The 26138-nt window shown below is 35.2% G+C and overlaps 1 protein-coding gene across 1 annotated transcript in view; it reads left to right on the plus strand.

Annotated features, from left to right (window-relative positions):
- The window catches only part of Ppp1r9a (protein phosphatase 1 regulatory subunit 9A), a 293369-nt gene that overhangs the window by 212446 nt on the left and 54785 nt on the right, over positions 1-26138 (plus strand). The window contains exon 7 of the mRNA XM_026391574.2: positions 22507-22662. Coding sequence (XP_026247359.1) covers positions 22507-22662 — 156 coding nt within the window. The remainder of the gene's footprint in view (positions 1-22506; positions 22663-26138) is intronic.

Below are 26138 nucleotides of genomic sequence, written 5' to 3' on the forward strand. Positions count from 1 at the left end.
ATCTATTCAGTGGTGAAAGAGGCATGTTAATGTCACCCAGTATTATTGTTTTTTGATCTGATTCTTAATGATGAGAAGGGTTTGTTGACATACATAGATGCTCTGTTGTTTGGCATAAATATTTATGACCATGATATCTTGTTGATTTATGATTACCTTAAACAGTATGAGGTAACTTGTCTCTTGTGATTAATCTTGGCTTGAAGTTCACTTTATCTAAGAATATCTACCCCTGTTTGTTTTCAGTACCATTTCAACGGTATGTCTTTTCCTATCCTTTCATCTTCAGTCTGTGAATGTCTGTACTTGTAAGGTAAGTCTCTTACAGACAGCATATTGTTGTTTCTTGTTTTTTTATCTGGTCTGCTAACCTCTGTCTTTTGTTTGTTTGAAGAGTTTATATCATTTATATTCAGTTATTTTTGAGAAATTGTTCTTATTTCCTGTCATTTTGGTTTGTTTCTTATATTTAAATTGGACTTCATTCTCCTTTAATTGACTATTCTTCTAATATAATTTCTCCTTATGTTGTTTTTCATTTTTATTTTTCATGAAACATTTTATTAAGTATTTTTTGTACTGCAGGCTGAATTCTTTTAGCTTTTGTTTTATCATAGAAAATTTTTATCTCTTCTTCAGTTCTGAAACTTAACTTTTCTTGCTTGGTATCCATTTTCTTTCAGAGATTGGTATATATTTTTCCAAGACCTCCTGGCTTTTAATGTCTGTGTTGAGTAATCAGTTGCAATGCAGATTGGTTTACCTATAAATGTGACACTTTTTTTTTCTTGCAACTTTTAAAATTCTATCCTTATTCTGTGTGGTAGGCATTTTCATGATAATATGTCTTGGAGTGGATCTATTATGATTTTGTCTATTTGGAGTCCTGGATAACTTTTGTATTTGAATTTCCATCTCTTTCTTAAGGTTTGGAAATTTTCCAATATTATTTTATTGAAAAAATTGTGCATTTCTTTAGTTTGTATTTCAGAGCCTTCGTGTTTCACAGTGAATCTTAAACTTGGCCTTTTGATGTTATCCCAGATATCTTGAATTTTCAGTTCATGATCTTTTAATATCTTTTATGATCAACTTTATTTTCAAAATTATATAGTTTTTGTCTTCGGGGTCTGAAAATCTATCTTCAAAGTGGCCTGATCAATTGATGATACATTCCATGAAATTTTTAATTTGGTTTATTGCTTCTTTAATTTCACGAATTTTTGTTTGATTCTTTTTCAGAATCTCCATCTCTCTATTGAACTGATCTTTCATTTCCCTGTATTTTCTCTCTAATTTTATTCTTTATGTATTCTTTTAGCTCATAGAACAGTTTTTTTAAGATAATGTTATTGTGGTTTTATACATTTATTTTATTTATTTTTATGTGGTGCTGAGGATAGAACACAGTGCCTCATACATTCGAGGCAAGCACTCTGCCACTGAGCTACAACTGCAGCCCTCATGGAACAGTTTAACTGTGAACTTTATCTAAAGAAGATATTTCCTCCACAGTGGTATCAATGAAGTCTATTGTTAAAACGTTATGGGCTGTTTGGGATGGTGTGTTCCTTTGTTTTTTCATATTTGTATGTCTGCCCATCTATTGGTATAGTTCTGATTTCTTCCTTTTTAAAAATATTTATTTTTTATTTTATATGGACTCAATATCTTTATTTTATTTGTATGTGGTGCTGAGAATCGAACCCAGTGCCTCATGCATGCTAGGTGAGCAGGCTACCACTTGAGCCACATCCCCAACCCTGATTTCTTCTTTTAACTAAAGGACTACTTTGTGAGCTTTGTTATTTTAGGAGCCCTGGGTTAGGTGACCATTCAGATTATGATAATTTAAGTGAATGTGTGACCTCCAATTCCAATATCAGCACCACTTGAAGGGATATCATTGAATCCTATTTACTATAATCACTTCAGAGCCATGCCTTATTCTGTTTATCCTTGATAAGAAATACAAATGTTGTAATTGTTCTCTAAGGCTCCTCAAATTCAAGTATAAACCTCTATTAAAGTTCTGAAATAGGTCAAATAATTAGTTGATAAATGTAATAAATGTATTATTTCTTTCCACAATTTCTTCTTGAGCTATTTACTCTGTTTTAAGGATCTTTCTGTTAAGTGAGATCTAAAAGCAGGGAGGAAGAAAGCTTAGGCAAAAAGAAAAGGGAAAGAGTGTGAGAAGGGGGGTGGAGGGAACGAATATAAAAGAATAATTTACACCAAGGTAAAAAGGAGAAATAGATGAATGGTTAATATTTGAGGTAGTAACAGATAATGCAAGTGGATGAATAAGGGATAAGAGAAGCAAGTATAAATTAGACCCAGGAAAACAAAGATAGGAAGATTAAATCCAATTAATGCTTTAAATCATTAGATGAAATACATTCAGGTACAGTGTGGGCTATTGAATTAACAAATATCATTCAAGTTAAAGAGTTATTTATATGATCAAAATTGACATTAAATTATTTATAGTAACCCATGTCAAGGTGAAGAAAATTCTTAGTTTGGATTTCATTGGGGTTTAGACATTTAGCAGATATCCATCAGTCTTTGGTTGTGGATCTCTCCGGAGTTGCAGGGGCACAGCAACCAGTTCCCTAGTTGATATGAACCTCCTACCAGCAGCTTCTGGTTTGACTGCTGGGAGGGTGCAGTGCTGTAACTTGGTTATTTCTATCGTATGCAGTAGTCCAGGTTGCGGACTCTGAAGTGTCCCTGTGATTGCTATGGGTGACCATGTACCTACTTCCCCCATAGGTTTCTTTTCATAGTAGTAAAGATATTGATCTGTGAGTGCAGGAATTCTGGTTGTGAGCTTTCTGTGGGTGTTCTGTGGTACAGAAGTATTTCCCTGGCCATTGTAAATCTATGAGTTACTATTATAAAGGGTCTCTGGTGGTTTACCTGGACTCCACTGCCCCAGTTTGTGAATGGCAGGTATGATTCTCTCTGTTGATTATGTCTGATGTAAGATCCTGCCAGTATCCAAACAATGCCCTTTCACTTGCCAGTTGTGATCATGAGTCAGACTAGGCACCAGTTAAGGTTAGGATCAGCCTCTTCTTCCTGCACAGACTCTGGTGATTTCCTACTGGGTATCTCTATCACTGGGTGTTCAGGCAGCTGCCCTCTTAGTCTTCTGCAAGTGCCTGCCCCAATGTCAACGATTTGGGCCTGGGGAATCTGCTTCTTCCATGGGGGCCAAAGCTGCTTCATTGCTGTCTCTGAGTTCAGCGAGTGCATGCTGCACAAGGCTTTTTGGGTCACAGAGGCTGAGTGGGGTTAGGTGTAATTCCCTGCACAGGGCCCCGTCTTCCATTCCCCTTGTTTGTGATAAGACAGAGGGAGAGGGGTTTCAGCATTTTGGGCTAGTAGTGGTCTATCTAGTTCTTTCTGGCCAAACTATTACAATGTCTCACTGCAGGGGCCTTCCCTGTGGTTTAATTTGGGCTGCCTGTGCATGGAAAGATTTAAGGGGGGTAACTGACTAGTTGGCTGAGGACTCCTCAAAATGGCTTTCTTTTCACGATTTCATTTTAAGCTATGGACTGTTATAAGGTTCCTTCTTTTACCATCACATTTTAAATTTTGTCTGTCTTTCCAAATGTTTTTTAGCAAGTGAGCTTAAGAGATTTTCAATCCCCCCTTCTACCTCCACCTGGCTTTCTCTCTTTGTCCCTTCCCCCTTCTCGTCCCCAGGTTCTGGTTGGGATTAGGGGACTCTTAAGTTTCTTTTCTACTCTGGTAACCTATTTTCCAGTCTCTCCAGGTCTCAGACTTTGTAATATAGTGTCTTAGAACATTTATTTTGTCACCTCCCTCTCAATTCTGCTTTTCCTTCACTGCCTCCTTTCTGAGTTGTGAGGAGATTGGGACTTGCTGCCTCACTTGCTTCTGCCATCTTCCTGTCTCCTAAATTTTTAATTTTGAGACAGGGTCTTACTAAGTTATGGAGGATGACCTCCAGCTTGCAATCCTCTTGCCTCAGCCTCCTGAGTTTACAGACATGTGCCATCATGCTCAGTTCTTTGTGTAAAATTATAATGCCTGTGACTTGAATATGTTTGCTTATTAGTTTCTTTTCAGCTTCCACATTGTGGTATTATTTTTTCTTGAGGTAGATACAAACTACCAAAAAACAAAAACAAACAAACCAAAAATCCCCAAACCAAAAACAAAAACTATTAAATTCCTTTGAAATTATAGACTTTATTAAAACTCCTTAGAAATCATGCTAGAATAATTCTATATTACATGGATGAGCCACAGAGCTTTCAGTATTAAAAAGATGACATGGAAACAAAAACACAAATGACAATATTTTTCTAGCCTTAAAAACATTGGTTTTTTCCAGTAAGTTGAATATAATTCTTTATCAGAAATTTCTTAAATACTAAAAGTCACAGAATCAGTTTATTAGGATAGGAAGCCAACTTATCTTCCCATGGATAGGGATTCCCTGGTTGCACCATGCCTTTGCTCTTCCTGTTTTCTCTACCTTGAAGCCATTTACTACCCACTCTTTGTTGCTCTTGAATACTCACTAAATCCCATTCACCTTTCAGGGTTCTGTTTAGGTTTCATCTCCTCCAGATATTTTCTTTTCTCCATAAAGAAATTTTTCTCCATAAAATTGTTGGGCTCTCAGCTAAGTTAAGGGCCCATTTTTTAATGAGTCAATAGGACTATGTATATCTATATCTTTACCTATAAATTTCCTCCATTGCCTATCATATCTTCAAGAACAGTGGTTTGTGGATCTTTAGTACATTCAGGGATGAGCACAGCATCAGGCAGATTAGGGGAAACCAGGAAGTTGAATTGAATTGAAACCCAATACATGGTATAGAATACAAGAGTAAAATCAGTGTCAAACCTAGTAAGATAGAGATTGGAGATAGGGAAAGGACTAAAGAAATAATCTACATTTAGCTCTTTCTGTGACCTTTTGTTTGCCATCACATTATGAATGTCTTGAGAGACCAGGGATTTGGAAGAAAACCCTATCTCTGTCATACTATGTTGAAATCCTTGGCATGTGAAATCAGAAAAAAAAATGATTATGTACATTTAATCCATTGAAAATTTTGGAACTTTGAAAATATCAACTTAGTGACTTAGCTTGACATGACTTCTTTTTAGTCATAACTGAATAAACCCACCATAGAAACAGAATAGTGAGAATAGCCTAAATTATGTCAAGATCAATACTGTGAAAGTGGCCTTCTTCTCCTTCCTAGCATATTAACTTAGAAATAGCCTTCAAGCATAGAAATACATTTTCATGAGCAATAAAGACTGAATGACAACTTGACCAAGGATTAATGTACTAAAGCTGTCTTATCATGAGGATTTGTCAGGCTTGATAATGGCTCACTCATTTTAAACTGTTATTGATGCTACTAAGTATGGTAAAAACTCTAATTGAGTTCTGGAGTTCCAGATCCTTAAGGGATTTAAAAGGAATTATTAAAATAAAATTGACATAGTGTGCACAGATCTTAAAGGTGTAATTTAATTTAAAATCATATTTAATGAGAAGTAATCTATATATGATAAAATACACCAATTCTAAGTGTATTTAAGTTAACAGTTTGGTAAACAACCACTAACACAACTAAGATGTAGACCATTTCTGTTATCCCAAATAGTAACCTCATGTGACTCTGTAGTCACTCTTAAGCCTGAAGCAACCAGTCTGCGTTCTGACACTATAGATTAATTTTGCCAGTTCTGGAATGTCACTTGAACAAAATTGTTCTTTTTTTATGCCTGACTTCTTTTAATCATTCTACCTTGTTTATCCTTAATTATTATGATGCTTCTTTAATTGGTATTGCTTTGAGTTATGTAGACAACTCAAGGCATGTCCAAAATGGGATGTCCAGTTGGGGAACCCCATCATAAAGCCAGAATGTCATGGGCCATAATTCATTGTAGATAGAAAACTACCATCCAAGGGCTGCATGTAAATTTACCAATATCAAATCTTAATGCTGAGTGGGAGAGAAGAAAAATGAACTCTGAGAAATCATTATCACAAGGAACCTGAATGTATTCTGTATTTCAGGAGGGAGTAAAAAAGCATATCCTTCCTTGGGGCATTCACATTTATCAAAATCTAAAAGCTAAAGTTTCAAGAAATATGAGTTTATAGTTTCAAAGTACAAAATTCACAGAAATAAAACACTGAATAACAAATTGCCTAAGAAAGAAAGGAGAGAGGTAGGAAGAAGGGGGGAAGGAAGAAGGGAAAGAAAAGGAAATATAGAGAAAGAAGAAAAAAAGGATAATTTCAAAATCATTTTATTATCCATTATATCAAACTGGAATAAATATCTCCATTAACATATAATAGATTCAGAGGACATACAAACAAGACTAGTATAGCTTTGATGCCAGGAATACAGTGAAACCTTCAGTGTGTAAGATGTATGAGGTAATTAGGTATAACCTTGGTACTGAAACCTGATAATGATGAGAAAGAAGATTGTAGGTCCATTCCATTCATAAAAATAATACAAAAAAGCTTAAACAAACATTTAACAAACTAAATCTAAAACAAATAAAAAAGATGATGTCATAGCCAGATTGGGTTTACCCAGGAACGCAGGTATGGATTAACATTTGAAAATCAGTCACTTCTTGTATTTGACATTGTACTAAATGGCATGAAGAAGTAATTAAAGAAACAAATTGGAAAAGAAGGATAAAAGTTGTTACATTCATGTATAATCTTAAACTCATATATAAGGTTGTTTTTTAATAGGTGATGAGAATGATCATTTACAAAACTTTTAAACTACCTAAACTATTAGAAATAAGACATCAGCAAGTTTTCGTGATCCATAATTAATACAAATATAATATCTATTTTAATGTGTCTATAAATGGGAAATATAATTTATAACTTAACCATTTATAAGTTATAAAGAACTCAAAGATGGCCAATACTTTGTGGGGAAAATTAAACTTTAATTGAAGCATTTTAAAAAGCTTGTATGAAAGTACAGTGAAATATTGTTTATACATTGGATGATTCAGTAGCTTAATTGAGTCAGTTTTCTTCAAGTTGATTATATATTTAGTGTAATTCTAGTAAAGACAATCCCAAAAGATATTTAAATAGACTTTAGTACATTGTTGCTTAAATATATGGAAGAATAATTCACCCAAAATAAGCACAACATTTCTTAAAACATACCTTAAAAGAGAAGTAATGATCATTAAACTTTAGTAATTTAGACCATAGGGCAAAGAAATGTACAAATTGACCAAGGAGTCCACAAGCAACCCCTCACTTATAGGAAAATTTGATTTGTGATATAGATAACACTTGGCATCATTAAAGAAATGTTTGGCTTTTCCCATTTAAAAAAACATTGTGAAATGATCCCCCGTCTCAATTTATACCAACATTCCATTCTAGATGGACTGACTATTCAAATATGAAAAGCCAAACTATGATATTCAGAAGACAGTGTTGAGTGTCTTTTTTATCTCAGTGCAAGAAATAGTTCCTTAAAATGAGACACTTATGCAAACAAAAACATAAAGGGAAGGATTGAGAGAACTGACTATCTTAGAATTAATGAAGAGCTTCCATTTATCAAAAGAATACTTTTAAGAAAGTGAAAAGATACAGCAGAAGCTGGAAGAAAATGTCTGAAAAATAAGTAATTGAAAGAGAATTATATTAAGAGCATATTCATGAGCTAATGAGAAAAGACTGTGTAAGGGCCATGGGCTCAAACAGGTGTGTCACAGAAGACACCTCAGTGGCAAATGATGCCTAACACTAACAACAATCAATCATGAAGTGGAAATTAAAAACCAAGATGAAATACAATTTTATACCTACTGAATTGACTTACATCAGGTGTTTTCAGTTTCAGGAAGGTGGTAAACTAAGGGAAAACTCTTTATTTTCTGCACATGGGAAAATAAATTGGCCCAACCACTTTGAAAAATTATTTGGCACTATATAGTAAAGCTGATACACTGATTTTATTTCTTGGTAAACACCTTTGTAAAACCCTGATATACACGAACCATAACACTCATGTATAAGATTGTTTTTTAATAGAAAAAAATGTAAAAGTACTGACACACTGTTATATAAAAGTATAGTTATTTTTTTAAAAAAAAACCTAAGAATGAAACAATTGATCAGAATTCCTTCAGAAGGGTCAGAGAGTGAAATGGAGTCAAGAGGCTCCGATGGGGGACTGAGTGGAGCAATACTCCTGTGTCCTTGAATTTAAGCTGATCAATGGTAGTGTTACAGTATTTATGTACTATGTTTCTTTATTTTATACATAGTCTTTGTGTCAACTCAATACCTAATAAAATGTAAAATCCTCCATGTACAGTATTCTGTATTTAGCAGTCATTGCTATAAAGTGAATATGACATGGTATCCTGAGGACTGTAAAAAATGGCTTAAGAGCATGCTACAGGGACACTGCTACATCGATGTTCATAGCAGCTCAATTCACGATAGCAAGACTGTGGAACCAGCCTAGATGCCCTTCAATAGATGAATGGATAAAAAAAATGTGGCATTTATACACTATGGAGTATTACTCTGCATTAAAAAATGACAAAATTATAGAATTTGGAGGGAAATGGATGGCATTAGAGCAGATTATGCTAAGTGAAGCTAGTCAATCTTTAAAAAACAAATACCAAATGACTCCTTTGATATAAGGGGTGTAAACAAGGACAGGGTAGGGACGAAGAGCTTGAGAAGAATATTTACAGTAAACAGGGATGACAGGTGGGAGGGAAAGGGAGTGAGAAGGGAAATTGCATGGAAATGGAAGGCGATCCTCAGGGTTATACAAAATGTCATTTAAGAGGTAAGGAGGGGTAAGTCAAGAGAATACAAATGGAAGACATGATTTACAGTAGAAGGGGTAGAGAGAGAAAAGGGGAGGGGAGGGGAGGGGAGGGGAGGGGGGATAGTAGACAATAGGACAGACAGCAGAATACATCAGACACTAGAAAGGCAATATGTCAATCAATGGAAGGGTAACTGATGTGATACAGCAATTTGTATACGGGGTAAAAGCGGGAGTTCATAATCCACTTGAATCAAACCGTGTAATATGATGTATTAAGAACTATGTAATGTTATGAACGACCAATAAAAAAAAAAATTAAATATCATATATATATATGAATGGAAAAAAAAATGGCTTAAAACTCTTTGAAATTCACCTAAATGTGAGAATCTCCTGGTACTTCTTTAAAACTTCAAATTTCTCCACTTAGCCTCAGACCTACTTATTCAGTATATATATTGTAGGGGACTTAGAACTGTGGGTTTTGTTGGAAGAGGTTCAATGCAGTCAGTGTTGGGATTATTCAATTTAAAGATGCTAAGAATACCAAGGTGAAAACTTTTGAATCTTGAAAGAAGGAATTGCTGTTGCAAATCACAAGGTAGTCATGTGAGGGAAGGATTAGTTTTCACCCTGGAAGGAGAATATAATATTGAGATTATATTTATCATTAATCTATCATGCACAAAAGTACCATCATGACATTTTTGTTGATTTCATTTTTTGTTTTCATTTCACTTTAAATCCTGTAGATAGGATTCTCTTTGATGATTTACTATCATTTTTGCAATCATATGAAGTGATTTTTTTACAAATACACCATATATTCTAAGATTCTATTAGGTGTGTAATTATAGGATTATTAAAATAATAACATGTGCCACTTTGGTAACTGTAGTTGTCCTCTTCTGCAGATTAAAAATTCAGGGAATACAAATCTCTCAGTCTCTTCCCACAGTTCTGTTGGCATCAGAATAAGTACTTCATTGTTTCCTTGGCAAGTAAAATGAAACTCAAGGAAGACTGCCAGTTTGAAATTGCAGTGTGACATTTGAATTATAGAGGTCTACTTTGGTCTGTTGACTGTTTAGTTCAGGATCTTAATGGGAGGAAGAGGGATCACTGGTATATGTAGAATATATCTATTAGAAACTTAAAGACAATGGCATTTATCTCTTGGCTAATAGGTGACATTTATTAAAAGTAATTAAGAATGTTGGGTCAAGGAAAAACTACATTTTATAGTGCTATTTTGCTGTGAAAACAATAAATAAATGTGCTACAGAATTTAAATAATTTAAAAGGTGACCTATCAAAAATTCCAATAGCCATAGTATAAAAGAATTGTTTGTAACTAAGAACACATGAATTTTAGGTTTCTGATTTTAATTTTTGTTTGAAAATTGTTTTTTTGTTGTTTTTTGTTTTTCTGTAGTACAAGAAGCTGGGCAATACAGAGTGCATTCAAGAAAAAGACACGTTTTACCTATAGAACAGAGTATATAGAATACAGTAATGGTTAGAAAGGTTTTGTAAAAGTAAATTGAACAATATTGTTTAGACTTTCTAAAATAAGCAGAATTTCTAGACGTTTTTTCCATTAGATAATCATTGGGAAATAATTCTCTGCAGGTCCCTCACATTTCTGAGGCACTGGCTGCCCTTTGTTCTTGGCTGTCTTTTCAAGTGTTTGTGTAGTACACTGCCTGGGAAGATAGAGTCTGTCCCTCCAGATCAAAAGATGGTCATGCTTTGTATATAAAAGACTCACTTTACCTAAGCTCTGAGTTTCTCTCCTGACCGCCATCGACATTCCTATGCAGGACTCCTCAGGCCCTCTTGTCATCACTCTTGGAAAATTGTGGCTTGAGGAACCAGCACAGAAATGATGGTGGTTTGTTTCAACTTGTATGAAGACACATCCTGGCTTAGAGGAAGGTTCAGACCCAGTTGTTCTGACAATATTTACAGAAACACACACCTACATTGAGCATGAGGGAAGTAATTTCAATCACTGTGGTCAGACACCTAGTGACTCCTTAGACTCTGGCTGGTTCACTGGGGAGATGATAAGGCGGGTGCATAGCACTGGTTAACAGACAGTTGGGCTCTCTGTTGACTCAGCCCCTCCTCCATTCTTTTGTGTTTGTCATTCCAACTTCAGATTTATCCAGATAGCAAAAGGTCTCAAAGTTCTTTGCAGTAGGTCCTTACTGCTATAGAGGAATGTTGGCCCTGTCAGGGAGATTTCTCTGAGATAGACACACCCCTGTGGAAATCCTAAGTAAATATTTGGGCCCTCATTGCCTTGGACTGCATCTATACTCCTGATGAAGGTAATGCACTGGAGGATGAAAAACTGTCAGCTCATCACCCTGGAAAACTTCTCTATCCCTTATGTTAAAATCAGGCTTTAAAGAGATGCTGTCATGATAACAGGGCAGCAAATGCCTGTTAAGATAGACTCCATAACAGAGTTCCTGCTGTGAAAGTCAAGTTTAGGATTGCTGAACCAAAGACTCTCCAAAGCTAAATAGGTGGTGCTAGTGATCATGGCCCACCTTATAATGTGCTTTAGGTGCTTGTCAGTGTTGGAGTTAGGTTAAAACATGAGTAATCACTGCATTGCTCAGAACTAAAAGCAGATGTGCCTATTATTGGCAGAAAGCTGCTCTCTGCCTCCCTACACCTGATGCCACCTTTATCCTGACCTCATTTGCTCTAAGATGAAAGGTGACTAAGGGTGGGCCTGAGATCTGTTTGTCCTCCAAAGAGACCAGTTACTGTGTAATCCCTTGGGGTATGCAGGAGAACTTTGTGGAGTGTTGGCAGTTAACTTCATAGTTTTGTAGATACTGGCTCACAACTCACTATCTCACCTGGTACTGTGGTAAGAACATATCCAAATTCAATTTATATGATGCATTCACAGTGAGAAGGAAAGTGAAAATGGCTCTGTGGAAGGGACCCTTGGGAAAATTCAATGTAATTCTGTGGCTTATAATGGAGCTCATGTGTTGCATGCCTGCATTTCTTTGTCCCATTAATGTCAGTAGGGTTTCTCACCTTCAGAGATTGCCACATGTAGAGCAATAATACTGGGACATGTAGATCACGCTCCATGTTTTCTCTCTGGTAGTCAAACAGAATTCCTGTAGAATTCCAGAAGGAATTATTCAGTTAGTGGCTGCCAGAATACTCAGAGAATTTTCCAACACAACAATACTGCTTGCCATATTAGCCACAAGACACAACCCCTTTAAAAAAAAAAAAAAAAAGCAGCTACTAATCTGCTAAGTATTCTCTGACTGAAACCGAATGTCCCAGGTTCTCAGTTTGAGCTGGGTCTACTTGAACTTGTGACCAAAAAAGCTTGGAAGAGCCCAACCAACACACTTTATAAAATAGAAATGACAGATTCAAGAAAACTGCTGAAATGGGGGTATTTACTCAATGGTGGAACACTTGCCTAGCATGTGCAAGGCCCTGGGTTCAATCCCTAATACAGAAGAAAAGAGAACAAAAAAAAAAAAAAAAAGAAGAAGAAAACTCTGAGCTTTGCCCAATAGTGTCTCAGATTTACATGAACAAGTGGCTGTTTTGTGTTTGGGAGATTTTGTCTGCCATCTTTTTTCTGAAGCAGAACCTGTCACACAGTGGTGCCTCCAATTTATAGGATTTTTTTTTTTAATGCCTGAGTTTGGTTCACTGGTGATCATTCAACCAGGTTGTCTGGTGCTAACTACTGGGCTTTTCAACCTCTGCACCAGCTATTCAGACCCACAAATGGACATGGTCACTTGCGGACAGGACTCAAGGCCATATTTACAGCTCTGGCCAATAGTCCCTTTGATAATCCTTGTTATATTTTTCCTGGCCCTTTGGACTATTTCCAATGACCTATTTGGTCTATCCTTTGGAAAATTATAGACTAACAGATTAAAGTTTGAGGATTCAAACCATAGAAACAAATTATGGAAACCTATCAAATTCTTTGGGCCTACTCCTAGCTATATGGCATCAATATTTTTGGTACTTAAGGAAAGATTTTTTGTGTTTTTGTGGGGTTTTTTTTTCTTATGGAACTTGGGATTGAACCCAGGGCCTTAGCACATGCTTGGCAAGCGCTCGCTCTACCACTGAGCTACAGCCCCCACCCAGAGAAAGACTTTTTAAAGAAGTCCTTAAGAATCTGTCACAGAATCTTTAAAAATGTTTTATGTATTTAAAGAAAGTCCACCATTTGATCATGTAGCCTTCAGTTGATTGTAGTGATCCCTCTGAAATAAGGCTATCCAAGACTACTTGGAGCAGCTTTTCCTAAGGAATAATTGATAATAATGGTCCTTATGATTGTACTAATTAACTAGACAAGAGAGTACAGAATTTATTTCCAACTGAGGGAATGTGATTAGCTGCACTGCCTAGATCCTAGAAGGCACTCATATCAGCCTCAACTTGCTGAATAGAGTTTTTCTAGAAAACAGAACTGCTCTAGACCCTAATCTTCTTCCTTGTGTCCCTGTGTGTTTACTGATACATCCTGTTGCACTTAGAATAAACCCTTAAGCCAAGTGGAAAGGTCAGTTCAGGAGGTTATGGAGAGAGGCTAGACTCTGATGGGGCTTCTTTAACCAGTTGGTTCTGGGAGGCTAGGAAATAGAGTTGATCCCAACACTGCAAGTTGGACTAATTCTGCTGGTTGGAGTCCTATTCATAGTAATTTTAATTATGTGCTGTGAGATTGTCTGAATGGATTTAGTTCTGGATGCCCTAGGTCTCATTGATCAGTGTGGCCATAGGAGTGTTAAACTCATGAGAAAATTTACCACAAGCCATAAACAATGTACATATGAGCATGGATAATGTTGAGAGACCATTCCCCATGTATCTGTCCTCTGCATGTCTTATGAGCAGAGGCATGGATGGCCTTTTTTCAGATTATCTTTTTGGTGATATTAGTATGATGAATAGCCTTGGAAAACAGAGATAGTGTCTCTCTTAAGGGCAGTAAGAGACTTTCTTACTCCCCACTATATAAAGTTGGGGTTTCCCAAGTTCAGAATTCTTAATATTTTTGATCTTGCCCTCTGCTTTTATACTTTGTTCTCCTAGCAGTATCTCAGACTTGAACGTTGTTTGAAAGCCATTTTTTTAATTTTAGACTTATATTTTTCAAACTTTCAAAACCATCAAGGCTTAGTTCCTTTCTGTTTGATAGTATGCTCATTCTATCCATGTCTCTCACATTTTACCATAAGCATTAAGAAGAAAATCAGGCAGCACCTTCAACACTTAGTGAGATTAGCAGTTCACTAGGAACATTTCCTGCTTTCTGATAATGTTGCTTAGATTTCTACCACTATATAATAAGTACCTCACCTTCCAGATTTCCACTAACAATCTGTTTAAGGCAGGTTAGGCTTGCTCTAATGCACTCTTCATAATCCTTTTAGCCTTTGTTTACTACCTGTTTCCAAAGTCACTTCTGTGTGTGTGTGTGTGTGTGTGTGTGTGTATTTGTTATGACAGTACCCACCTTCTATTGCTGTATAACAAATTACCCCCAAAACATAGTAAGTTAAGAAATATTTATACCTTACATTATCTGTGAGTCAGTTTAACTGATGCCTCTGATTCAAAATCTCTCCCAAGGCTACAAATAAAGCATCAGCCAGAATTGTGGTCATCTAAATGTTCAATTGGGAGAAGATTTGCTTCCAAGTTTGCTCACAGCTGTCGGCAAAACTCAAAAGATCCACTTCCAAGCTCCTTCATGTGACTGTTGGCAGGCCTCAGGTTCTTGCTGGCTGTTGGCCAGAAACCTCAGTTCCCTGTAGTGTGTAACACGGGCCTCTTCATCCTCACAATATGGCAGTTTGCTTTCCAATAGTGAGGGCTCAGACAGAGCAAGAGCCTGATGAAATGCAAGTCCACATCTTGGTGTACACTCATTTCAGAAATACTTTTATTGTATTCTGGTTGTTATAAGTGAGTTTCTAGGTCCATCCTCCACTCAAGGGGAAGGAATTTACAAGAGCATGAATAAGCAGGAAGCAGGGATCACTGGGGGTCACTTTAGCATCTATCCACCATTGCAGGAAATATTGTTCCTGTTTTTGGAGTATGTTTTCTAAAAGGAAGGGGATTAAAAATTAAAGAAAGCCCTGAAATACTATAAAATGTTAATTTATGAACTGTTTAACAAACTACTAGAAAAACATTTAAGAAGGAAAACATGAGTTTGGATAGTTGGAAAGATGTATTGGCAGGTCTAACCTCTAGAATTTTAGGAAGAATAATTTGTCAGCAGTGTTACCACGAAGGCAGGAAACAGAGGGCCCATGCGTAATCTAGATATGGAGTTCAGCTGTTTTTCTTTACTTGGAAGATAATATCGTAAGAATGGAGTGAAAATCCAGGTACATTTTGAGAACAAAAGATCGACAAGAAATTTTGAATGGCTTGATAAATGGAAGTGAAATAAATGCATATGAAAAGCTAGACATTAAATATTTTGTGTATTTAGTTCTTTAAAACCTTTCAGTATCCTATGGGGTTAGTATCTTTCATACTATTTTATAGAAGCAAAGACTATAAAAAATACAAAATAAGTGGCACGCTCACTATAATGCGTCTGCAACATTAAGTCTTTTCTCTTTTGGAGACCTAGTCTCTCGAGCCCCAAAGCCTGTACTCTTATTTGTTGCACTACTTATGGCATTGTCTTGGAGAAATAAGGGGTGATGAAAACAATCATAGTTCTCAAGTCATATAGTTATCTAGCATGTTCTAGGCACTGTGATGTGAGCTCTTTGAATATGTCACTATTGTAAATTCTCATAGCAACCTCATGAATAAAGTGTTATTATTTCTATTTTATAGGTGAGCAGACAACATTCAAAGAGATACCATAGCCAGACATTACAGAATTAGCGCACATACAAAAAGTCACTGACAAATAGTGGAAAAAGAGATTCCTTTGCAGAAAAAGGGATGCTTTTGCCAAAAGCTATTTGGATAGTTGGTGCAGACTGAGGAATTTTAAACCTTAACATCTTAGTTTGTGATCTTTCTCCTCCAGAAAAGAAGCAGCTCTCTCTATTCTCTGAGAACTGAGTCTGAAAAATATATATAATCATATTCATATTCAGTAAACAAATTCCCAGAAAAACTGCACAATTAAGGCTATTTTTATGATTAGCATCATTTGGTTTCACTGAATATACCAGAGCAAACATTGCTGCAGCAAAAATTACTGCTAATGGTTGAACCTAACAACAAGAGAAAATCCCCCAAAGGGTCATTTAGGTCCCAGCTGCAGCTGTGCTTCACTATATTTCATACTGAAAGGCTGAGATTAACAGGAAAATCAGGCTCTGCCGTACTGTGCAGATGTGGCTGCAACTGTCTTAATTTATTCAGTAAACATTTGTTCAGTGCCCACTACATGCCAAACAGTGCCCTAGCCATGCTAGGATTGCAGGGATACATCATACCTGGTGGCCTCCAGGAGCTCTTAGATGAAAGAAGTTGATGGGGAAAAGCAGCTATAAAAACTTCAAAGTGTTATTAGTGATATAAGGCATACAGTGGGAACATAAAAGAGCAGATTATGAAAGTCTTAAGAGTAGGAGCTTCATAGGATTTTCCAATGAAGAGGGATATTCACCTTGGACCACTCTGGTGGGTGGAGGCTGGGCAATGAGGAGCATGGATGCATGGAGGTTTCCCAGGGGGCAGGGTTGGTAGAATCTAGGGTTTTTTGAAGAACTGGGAATATAAGAGGAGCTGCTTTAATGAAAGGAAAGTTTTACTTCAGAATGACCAATTTGCTTTAAAAAGATGCATGCATCCAGATCTTCTGCAGAATTATATTTTTGAGACCAAAGCTTAGCAAACATCCAGTTACAAGATAGGGACTGGAAAGGCTCTGGTGTGTCACCATTGCAGCAACAGCAGCAATGAATTATTTTGAGCTCCTATCATGTTCCAGGTCTTGTGTTAAGCACTTTACAGGCACTCTCTAATTTAATTTCATGATAACTTTGTTATGCTAAGTATTTCTTCAAGTTGTCTTATTCTATAGATAAAGAAATCAAAGCTTCAGTCTAGAATGTCTAGACTAGAATGTCAGTTCCAATGTCTCAGAGCTGGAATTTGAACTTAGAGAAGTGACCACAAAACCAAGGTTCTTTCATTGGCCCCCACTTCGCTAACCCACTAATACAACTGATGCTTAATGCTCCTTCTGTAAAGCCTAGACCAACACTTCCAACTCTCGTGTTTCGGGCCCTGGTATATCTACCCACTTTTGCTCCCACCAGTCAAAAGTTTGGTGTTTACAAGACATGGAATCTGTCAGCACAATTATTATAATGCTATTTAGTAAAATATTAAGTGCTCTGATGTAATGTGAATGTAAAGAAAATTGTTTTATCTATGAAAACTAGATATATTATTTTTTTAAAAAATAGCTAAACGAAATTAGGTTTGGGGAAGAAATGTAAAAGATAAGGGCACACCATAAACATCTAGAGGAATTTAAAACTCAGTTTTTCTTGCTTGAATCATTTTTATCCATTTTAAGGACATTGCAAAATTTTTATAGATTATATGTTATGCTTGTGGTTTTTATAAGAGAATGTGTGAAACATCAGTCAGCAGACACTCATAAGCCAAGAGGAAAACTTGGCCCTGCAATTAAAAGATAGGCAAGTGAATAAATAATTCTGTGATTTAGGATAAGTGTAAATATGTTTATGTTTGGTTTTCATTGATTCTTCTCTTTATTTTGCAATTTATTCACCCATTACTGCTCCCTGTCCTTTCAAAGGAGACTTCTGTGTACTTGCCTCAGGGTCATGATAGAATAAAAGAGGACAGTAAACACAGGTGCAAGTCTTCAAATGAATTGAATGACAATGTTCAAATTGTGAAAGGTGACTCCTAGCACAATAGCATTATGCAAAAACAGGCTTTTGGGTTGAGGATAGGTGAAAGGAATATATTCTTAACATTGTTTTTCTGCAAAGCTTTAGTTTCTATAAACCAGAAGCAGCATAACATAGAATAAAGAATACAGACTTTGAAATGTTTCGATATAGCTTCAACACCTTAACTAATTGTTCTTGGTAAAGTCTCTTGAGTCTCAGTTTCCTCAAATTAAGATAGCATATTAATATCCATATCAAGTAGTTGTTAGGGAATATACAATGTTGGGTACACAGTAAATTATGAAAAGATTGTTCACTTTTCTCCTTTTCATGGGACTATTCAAAAGTAAAAGATGTTAATTAAGAAAATAGATAGGCCATGAAACATTTACTACCTGTATTTTGACTCTAAGAACTATTCTTGACACATTGGAAGCAAATTTGTAGGTTGAGACAAATAATGTCAAGAGTCTCTGGTATTTTGAATTTTTTTTCTTTTATTGATGCACTATAGTTGTACATAGTAGTTGGGTTCATTTTGACATAACTATATTTGCATGGAATTTAATTTACTCCATTGGTCCCTAATGCCCACCCCCTTTGCCCTCCTTCTTACCCATATTTCCATTCTACTTTACTGGTCTACTTTCCATTTATTTATTTATTTTAAATTGGTAATATGTACACACATACACACACACACACACACACACACACATAAAGGTAGAATTCACTGTAATATATTTATGTGTGCACATAGAGTAATTTTGTCAAATTTATTCTGCACTTTTTTTGTCCCTTCTACACTGCTGATATTCCTTCTGCCTTTGAAAAACTTTGAATTTGGCCAAAAGTAGGAAGAGTTGGCTATCAATGGAAATACTTAATTGTAACAATTTTTTTTTTGTACAACATTGTCCATCTTCCTCTACAAATGACAGGCTCAATCCAATCTAATTTTGAGATTTGTTAATTTACCATTCCATGCCATAAAAATAATTTTCATTTTCAATAAACAGAATCTGAAAGACTTATTATTCTTAATCCACTAAATGTAACTCTTTTGTTTTCAGATGTTTAAGAGAATTGATAATAAGTGTATTCTTTATTCTGAAGTCTATTCAGGGTGGGAATGGTAACAAAGTTTTTGAACACTATCTATAGCCTATCATAAGTAAAAAGTATACTCAAGGCACTAAAAGATATATTTTGCCCTTAGAATGCTTTAAAGGCTAATGAAAAGAGAAAATATTAGTAAATGGAATGATGAAATGAATGATAAGAATTTTGGCACAGATGCATGTAATTTGGGAACTAAAAAGGAGAAGAAACTGGAAAAGTCAAAAATAGAAGCATCAAGAAGAACTCTTGATAATTTTAAATTTTCAAGATAACTTTGATAAATTATACCTGGATGATAAGGCCAAAACTGTACTTAAATGCAAGAATTGTCTATGTTGTATATATCCTAATCCTGTGTTTTTTTAAAAAAATGTGTGTAACACAATATTACCTTTTTAACAAATGACTGCTTGTTTTCTTGATATTACGAAAACTTCCTTAGGAAGTTCTAGATAGTACAATGCAATTGTATTTGTATTTAAAAAGTATTTGTTAGATCTTATTATATGTTAGGCCCCACCCTAGTCTCATATTTATATTAATTCACTCATACTTAGTTAACAAGTATTCATTTTCAAGCTGGCAAAAGCAAATCAAGTGATTTTTTTCAGCTGATGTTTAAAATGTACCATATTGTTATGGTTTAGTTAGGCTTTAAATTTTAGCTTAAGATTTTCGTGAGTCATTCAGCTACTCATCAAATTGATTATATAGAACTAAATTTTATATATGAGTTTAAGCTTTAAAACTAAGACTGAGCTTTGCTGCTAGTTGTGATTATAGGGTTAAAAATTTTTACATTTTTGTACCTCCACAAGAAAACTTTTAGCAAAGTATCTTGAGATTGTTTACTTACTAACCATGCCACATTCCCATTAGTTAACATCACTGGTATTTACAAAGTACCTGCTGGTTCTAAAAACATATAAATAGGAAATAGATTAATTTACAGAATACCATAAGAACCATACCAAATCTAAAATTAAAGCCTTTTGAAGATTTATAGAATGTAATTGTACTGACAAATTGAAGCTATTTGGAACCAACCAGTCCCCATCTTCAGCTACCTTACCCTGCCGAGTGCCAGAGACACTTAAAATGGTATTTATAGTTTAGACATTTTCAGATTGGTTTCTAAAGGGTCCTAAATTTGTAGGATCCTTGGAGATTGGAACACCCAATCTCAAACTTTTTCCCCCCTTTCAGTCAAAGCATCTCTGATTTTATTTGTGTGGGGTGGGACAGGGAGGTGGGGAGTTCTAACTAATCTGTAACCAGTTTGGAAAAAATCGCTGCTCAATGTGAAAGATCCTGAGCTTATTTCTCTACACAAATGCCTCCAAAGTCAAGGTTTTTATGATAATAGCCTCTGTGGGGAAGTAGAGACTGAGGGATACTGAGGCAATATATTTATTGTGGTCAGTGGCCCCCAAATCCTTTTGTAGAAATTGTGCCTGCTTCCAGCTTCACAACTTGGAAGAATTTGGAGAGAAGTCAGAGGACAATTACAAAGACAGTTACAGAGATCTCTGACCTCTTGAGAAAACTAAAATAATTTCATTGAAAAAAAGAAGTCTGAGGCAACTAAATAATAGTCTTCCAGACAATAAGAATCATTACACTGAGGTTAATAATCAGATTTCCTTCATGTGCAGACATAGTTTTTAAAAGGGATGTATACAGAAGGGGAAGAAAAAACATTTTAATGAATAATGGCTGAATACTTACCAATTTGAGGACATTATTATACACAATCAAGAAGCCTAATGAACAAAGAGATCCACATGGAGACACAATTCAGTCAAATTATTGAAACTCAAAGAATTTAGTAACAAAAGACAAGTTACTCTCATCACAAAGGCTCCACCATAAGATTAACAACTGATTGCTCTTCAGAAACCATAGATGCTAAAGGGTAGTAGGATGACATAAGTCCTGAAAGAAAAAGACACCAAAAATGACAAAACCATCTTTCAAGTATGAAGGACAAATTATTAGTAAAAGCTGAGGGAGCTCATCACCAGCAGTCCTACTCTATAAGAAATATCAAAGGGAGTTAGTTCTTCACTCTGAGCTGCAAAGACAGTAGGCAGTGAATTGAAGCCATTAGGAAAAATTTAAAACACTGGTAAAGGCAACTATATAGGTAAATGTAAAATCCAATATTATTTGTAATTTTGGTTTGGCTTTTAACTTAGCTCTTTCCTGTATAATTTAGTAGGCAAATGTGTAAAATAATGATTCTAAGTTTGTAAATGGGAATACAATACACAAAGGTATATTCTGTGACAATAACTGTGTGAAAGGGGAAGGAAAGGGGGAAAAAGGACGTGTGCAGCTTTAGCAGAAAGAATGAAGTGTAGAACAACAAGAAAAAGCAGCAAATGCTGAGCCCAGTTAATCAAAGGAATACATCATTCAGGGTTCTCTTTATGAAGGTTTTTTTGAAGGCAGTATGAATTTCTATCTATGTTTTATATATTAAACTACTACCTGTAGGAACAGGGATGAATTAAATGAACTTGTTCTTTTTAACCTTGTGAATCAATGATTTATCTTTAAGTTTTATCATAAGATAAAGATTTCAAGCACTTATTTTGAATTATAGCCTCATAGCCTCATGCTGCCAGGAGAGGAGCTACTTTCTAATAATGTTAAGGAAGTTAGTAGAAAAGAAGAACATCTATTCCAGGGGTCATGTACTCAAATACCTACAGGGACCCACAGATGTTATAAAAGAGTGAAGCTAACAGCAGAATGATGTGGAGTTTGGGAAGTCTAGTGTATTAAAAAGTGAGTGACTGCCTAAAAGGGGCAATGACTGCAATCTTTGGCCAGTTGTTATTGTGTCACAATGTGTCTAAATTGACAGATCTTTGACTTTCTCAAAAAAAAAAAAAAAACACAACTGGAAATGTAGAATTTTACATGAAAAAAAAATTCATATTGACCAAATACTCAGTTTTATTAAAGTAGTGTGAAAGCAGAACTATATGCATATGCACTCTGTGAGTTGAAAACTTCAGTTTATCCTTTAGTTCATTAGTTAACCACCACAGTAATTAACAAACAAAATAGAACTGATTCAGTTCCAAAGGTTAGAAGAGTTAATCTACTTAACAATTATATGGTTTAATTAAAGTTCCTTCAAACTCTGAATCTTCAATCTCTGTTTCCTTCCTATACTGGGTAACTTGCTCCCAATATTGGGTGACTTATTCACATAGGAGGGTGGGTATTTGAAGGAATTACTTACTTCCCCTAGCTATGTAATTTTATTTAGTAAAATCATCACATGCTCAGATCAAAAATCAGTTCATCCTGTTGCTATACTAGAGAGGCTATTGATTCTATCAGATATTTAGAAATGCACATGTATGTGGCATAGACTTGTTCCTTTGGATCTTTGAACTAACATTTGTGTATAACATTGGCTGCATGAGGCATGCTCAATTTAAAAATTGACTTACACACTTTTACCATTTGGTGACATCTTTTATGTCTCTTATAAAATGTTTTCCAATAACCCTCCTCCACCTGGAGTAAGGACAGCTGGATTTCTGAAATCCCCTTACTTTCAGACAGGAGAATATGCCACAGATGAAGAAGAGGATGAGGTAGGGCCTGTTCTTCCTGGTGGTGACATGGCCATTGAAGTCTTTGAGCTGCCTGAGAATGAGGACATGTTTTCTCCATCAGACCTGGACACAAGCAAGCTCAGTCACAAGTTTAAAGAGGTAAGCCACTCATCTGCAAACTATTTATATCTGTCTATTTCATTAGTTAGTGTATGTTTTTGTTCAAATAAAATATTAAGAATAATCAATTTCCCAATGAAACTTTTTAATAGAAGATTATCTTAAGTCTCAAATTTCAAAGTAAAATTTAAGTAGATCTCATTTCATTATCACTGATTTAAATGCTTGATATTTGTCATAGTGGCAGCTTGCAATGTATCTAGCCCATAATTTCAAACTAGAGTGTGCATATATATTCTAGCTGTGTGGTTTTTTTTTTTTTTTCAGTTGTACAGATTTTTTTTCCCCCCAGTGATGAGCTTTCCTCTAAGGCAGTGCTTCTAAAAAGGCTCTTTTTTTTCTTTCTTTTCCTAAAATAGAGTCCTAATAGGAATCAGATGGCATACCCAAAGGGTTTAATTGAAGAGTTTAATGAACAGACTTTGAACAGAGTTGATAGAACTAACAAGGGATGGTGACATGCATAGGGACTGGCAACAGCAGGAAGCTGTCACCATGTTTTGGCTTAATGGATAAAGAGAAGGAAAGAGATTCTCTTTTTGAAAGAGGGCCATTGAACACCTGCAGCTTTTTAAGATGCAGCCACTACTAAAAACTGCATTCTCTGGGCAAGGGTGATATATACCCATTTCCCAATGCTGTTCTCTTCCTGGTGGGGAGCATCCCCACACCCTCACACAGTCACCTCCAGCAGTGGGAACTTGGGTAATACAAAGTCTGCGGAACTCAGCTTCTGAGGAAAGGAGTGGTCAGAGAAGGGCCAGGAAAAGATCCTGAGTGGGCATATATGTATGTGATCACATAAACTCTTTTTTAAAATTAACTACTCAGAACCCCTGCAGGTAAAGTAGAAACTGTGATGAATAGGGCCTCAAGCAACTGATCTTTCATTGTTTGGGGGGAGCATCCTTCATTGTTGAAAATGAAGGTACCATTATTTATCACCTCTTCCTTTCTTTTTTTTTTCTTTTTTCTTGTGGTGTTGAGGGTTGAACTCAGGGCCTCATGGATGTTAGCAAATGCTTTACCACTGAACCATATTCCCAGCTCACCTCCTCATTTCTTATAAAGACCTTCTGTATTAACTGATATCTTCAAGTCAAAGAGCAATGGAGAAAAAGAAAAGTTCATAGGTAGTGGCTGAGTGAAGAATTATTATCTAGATGCTTTTTTTTTCTTATATGTTCTAAGAATATAAGTTATCTAATGGAGTTTATAGAACATGTGTTCTTTAAGAAATCTCCCCTGAGCATCAATCCAATTTTGACAAGTATTGAGGCAGTGAGATATGGTAGTGTGCGCTGGTAAAAAGCCTTTAATAGGGCTCTTTCATAATGTTGGGTGAGTCTGACCCTTAGTCACTAGTAGACAATGGAGTTGAAGAATGTTTCGTATTCTTATATAGGAGCTACAGGGCCTAAAAATCAGAGATAGGACATGGAAAATTATACTCTGCATTTTCTGAATTGAGCCAAGGAATCGATGCTCCAAAAATATTGTATGCACCATTATATGGACAACTGTCTCATCTAGACCAGATTAGAGGTTAGCAAATGTAACATTTGCCAAATCTGGTTTATTGCCTGTTTTTGTTTTTGTATTTGTTTTTTCTTTTTTTGTAGATATAGTTTCATTTGAACACAATCATGCCCATTTCTTTAATATATGTTTGTGGCCAATTTCATGCTTCAACAGTCAAGTTGAATTGTTGCAGACTCTGTGTCCTATAAGTCCTAAATTATTTGCTCTCTGCCCCTCAACAGAAAATTTTGATGGCCTTGGTGTAGACAGCTTCATGATCAGGATCCATTCTGTATATTATGTCTGATTTATTTCTAGTCTGCTTAGCCAAACTTATAGTTTGCCATTAATTTTGGTGTATAAGAATTAGAGGTTTGTCTCAACTTTAAAACCAGGCAAATATTATATCATTTCATTTGTAATCCTTTTATTCTGTTTTGTTTTATATTTAGCTTAGTGCTGCTTTAATTTCTTCAGGAGATTGCTCTCAAACAATTGTGTTGCACTCTTTCATAACAATTTTATCTTGTATGCTGCCACTATCACAGTCTTAAAAGTTTATTTATGTAATTCACAGACATCCAAACACTGTATCTAGCAGTATTTTTCAGAGGATTATGCACAGAAAATGGTCATGTTGTATTAGAGTCTTTGCAAAGTCTCATGTTACAGGGTTCTCTTAATTTTGTTTTAAGCAAAATTACCTGGTGTATTTCTTAGGCAAAGCTCATTAGGCTGACATATTCCCCATCAGTCCTGCTTTCGGCCTGTTACATATGTTCCTACTAGACCCTGAAGTGCTCTGTTTTTGCTCATGACTGTATCTTTACACAGTTCTTGGCATATAATTCATGGTTAAATATTTCATGAATGAATGGTATCAGGAATGTACAGATGAATCATTGTACAATGTACTTAATTTAATTTTTCCAAGTAGTTGACAAGTTAGTCAGCACTTAAATGTTCATTTGCCTGTTCCCCTCTGGTCAAAAAGCTGCATTATTGTCTACAGAATTTGTGTCTATAATTTTGGATTGCTTTGGGCCTTCCTACTGTGTTCCATTTTTTTCTCTTTTCTTCAGTGTAACATTTTTAGATTACATATGAGCATTGATGGAATAAATCCGATACATCTAATTTTCTCTTTTAAAATTCCTTTACTTTTAGCTTACTCAAGAAAATGTTTGAATCCCTTCTTCAATTCCCTAATAATGATTTTCTTTGCATTTTTATTGTAATTAGATTAAACTAGTAAGTTAATTTGTGAAGAACTAACACTTTATCATATTGAATCTTTTAATCTAAAGTTTATGGATTTTATCTATTTAAGTCTTTTTTTTTTCTTGTTCCTTTCTTAAATTTTATGGCACCCTCTATTAGTTTCCTAAGTGTCCTGTGCTAAGTAACAGAAAATCTGACTACAGTATGGTAGTCAAAAGCTGCTAAAAGATTATGTTAGCCTCAATATAGATTAGTAAATTTTTCCTATTTTGCTAATTTCATAAATGACTTTTGTTTAAAAAAATGATTTATATAAGAGAAATTTCTATTCTCAAAAGTTTTTTATTACTCAAATATAAACCATCTGTGTATTTGTGGAGGAAGTTTTTAGATACTTTTTATGATAGCTATTACTCTGTTAAAGTTTTTAAATTTTGGGGTGCCAATTGTGATATTTTGCTTGGTTTTAAGAAATTTATATATTTAGATTTTTACATTTATGAACTTGTTTATATAAAATAATTTTAAAATATTATAACATTTGCATTCTAGTTACCCTTTTATAGGCTTTCTTTTCTTATTTGGGTAATTTTGCTTCTTTCTTAGTTGTTTTCCAGAATTTTATCTATCATGATTTGACATAACTAGTGATTTCTTTTTAAATTAAAAAATAATTAATTTATTGTTTCCTTTCAATATCTTCATTTTTCTAT

This window comes from Urocitellus parryii, chromosome 3 (genome assembly GCF_045843805.1).
Source record: "Urocitellus parryii isolate mUroPar1 chromosome 3, mUroPar1.hap1, whole genome shotgun sequence".
NCBI lineage: Eukaryota > Metazoa > Chordata > Mammalia > Rodentia > Sciuridae > Urocitellus > Urocitellus parryii.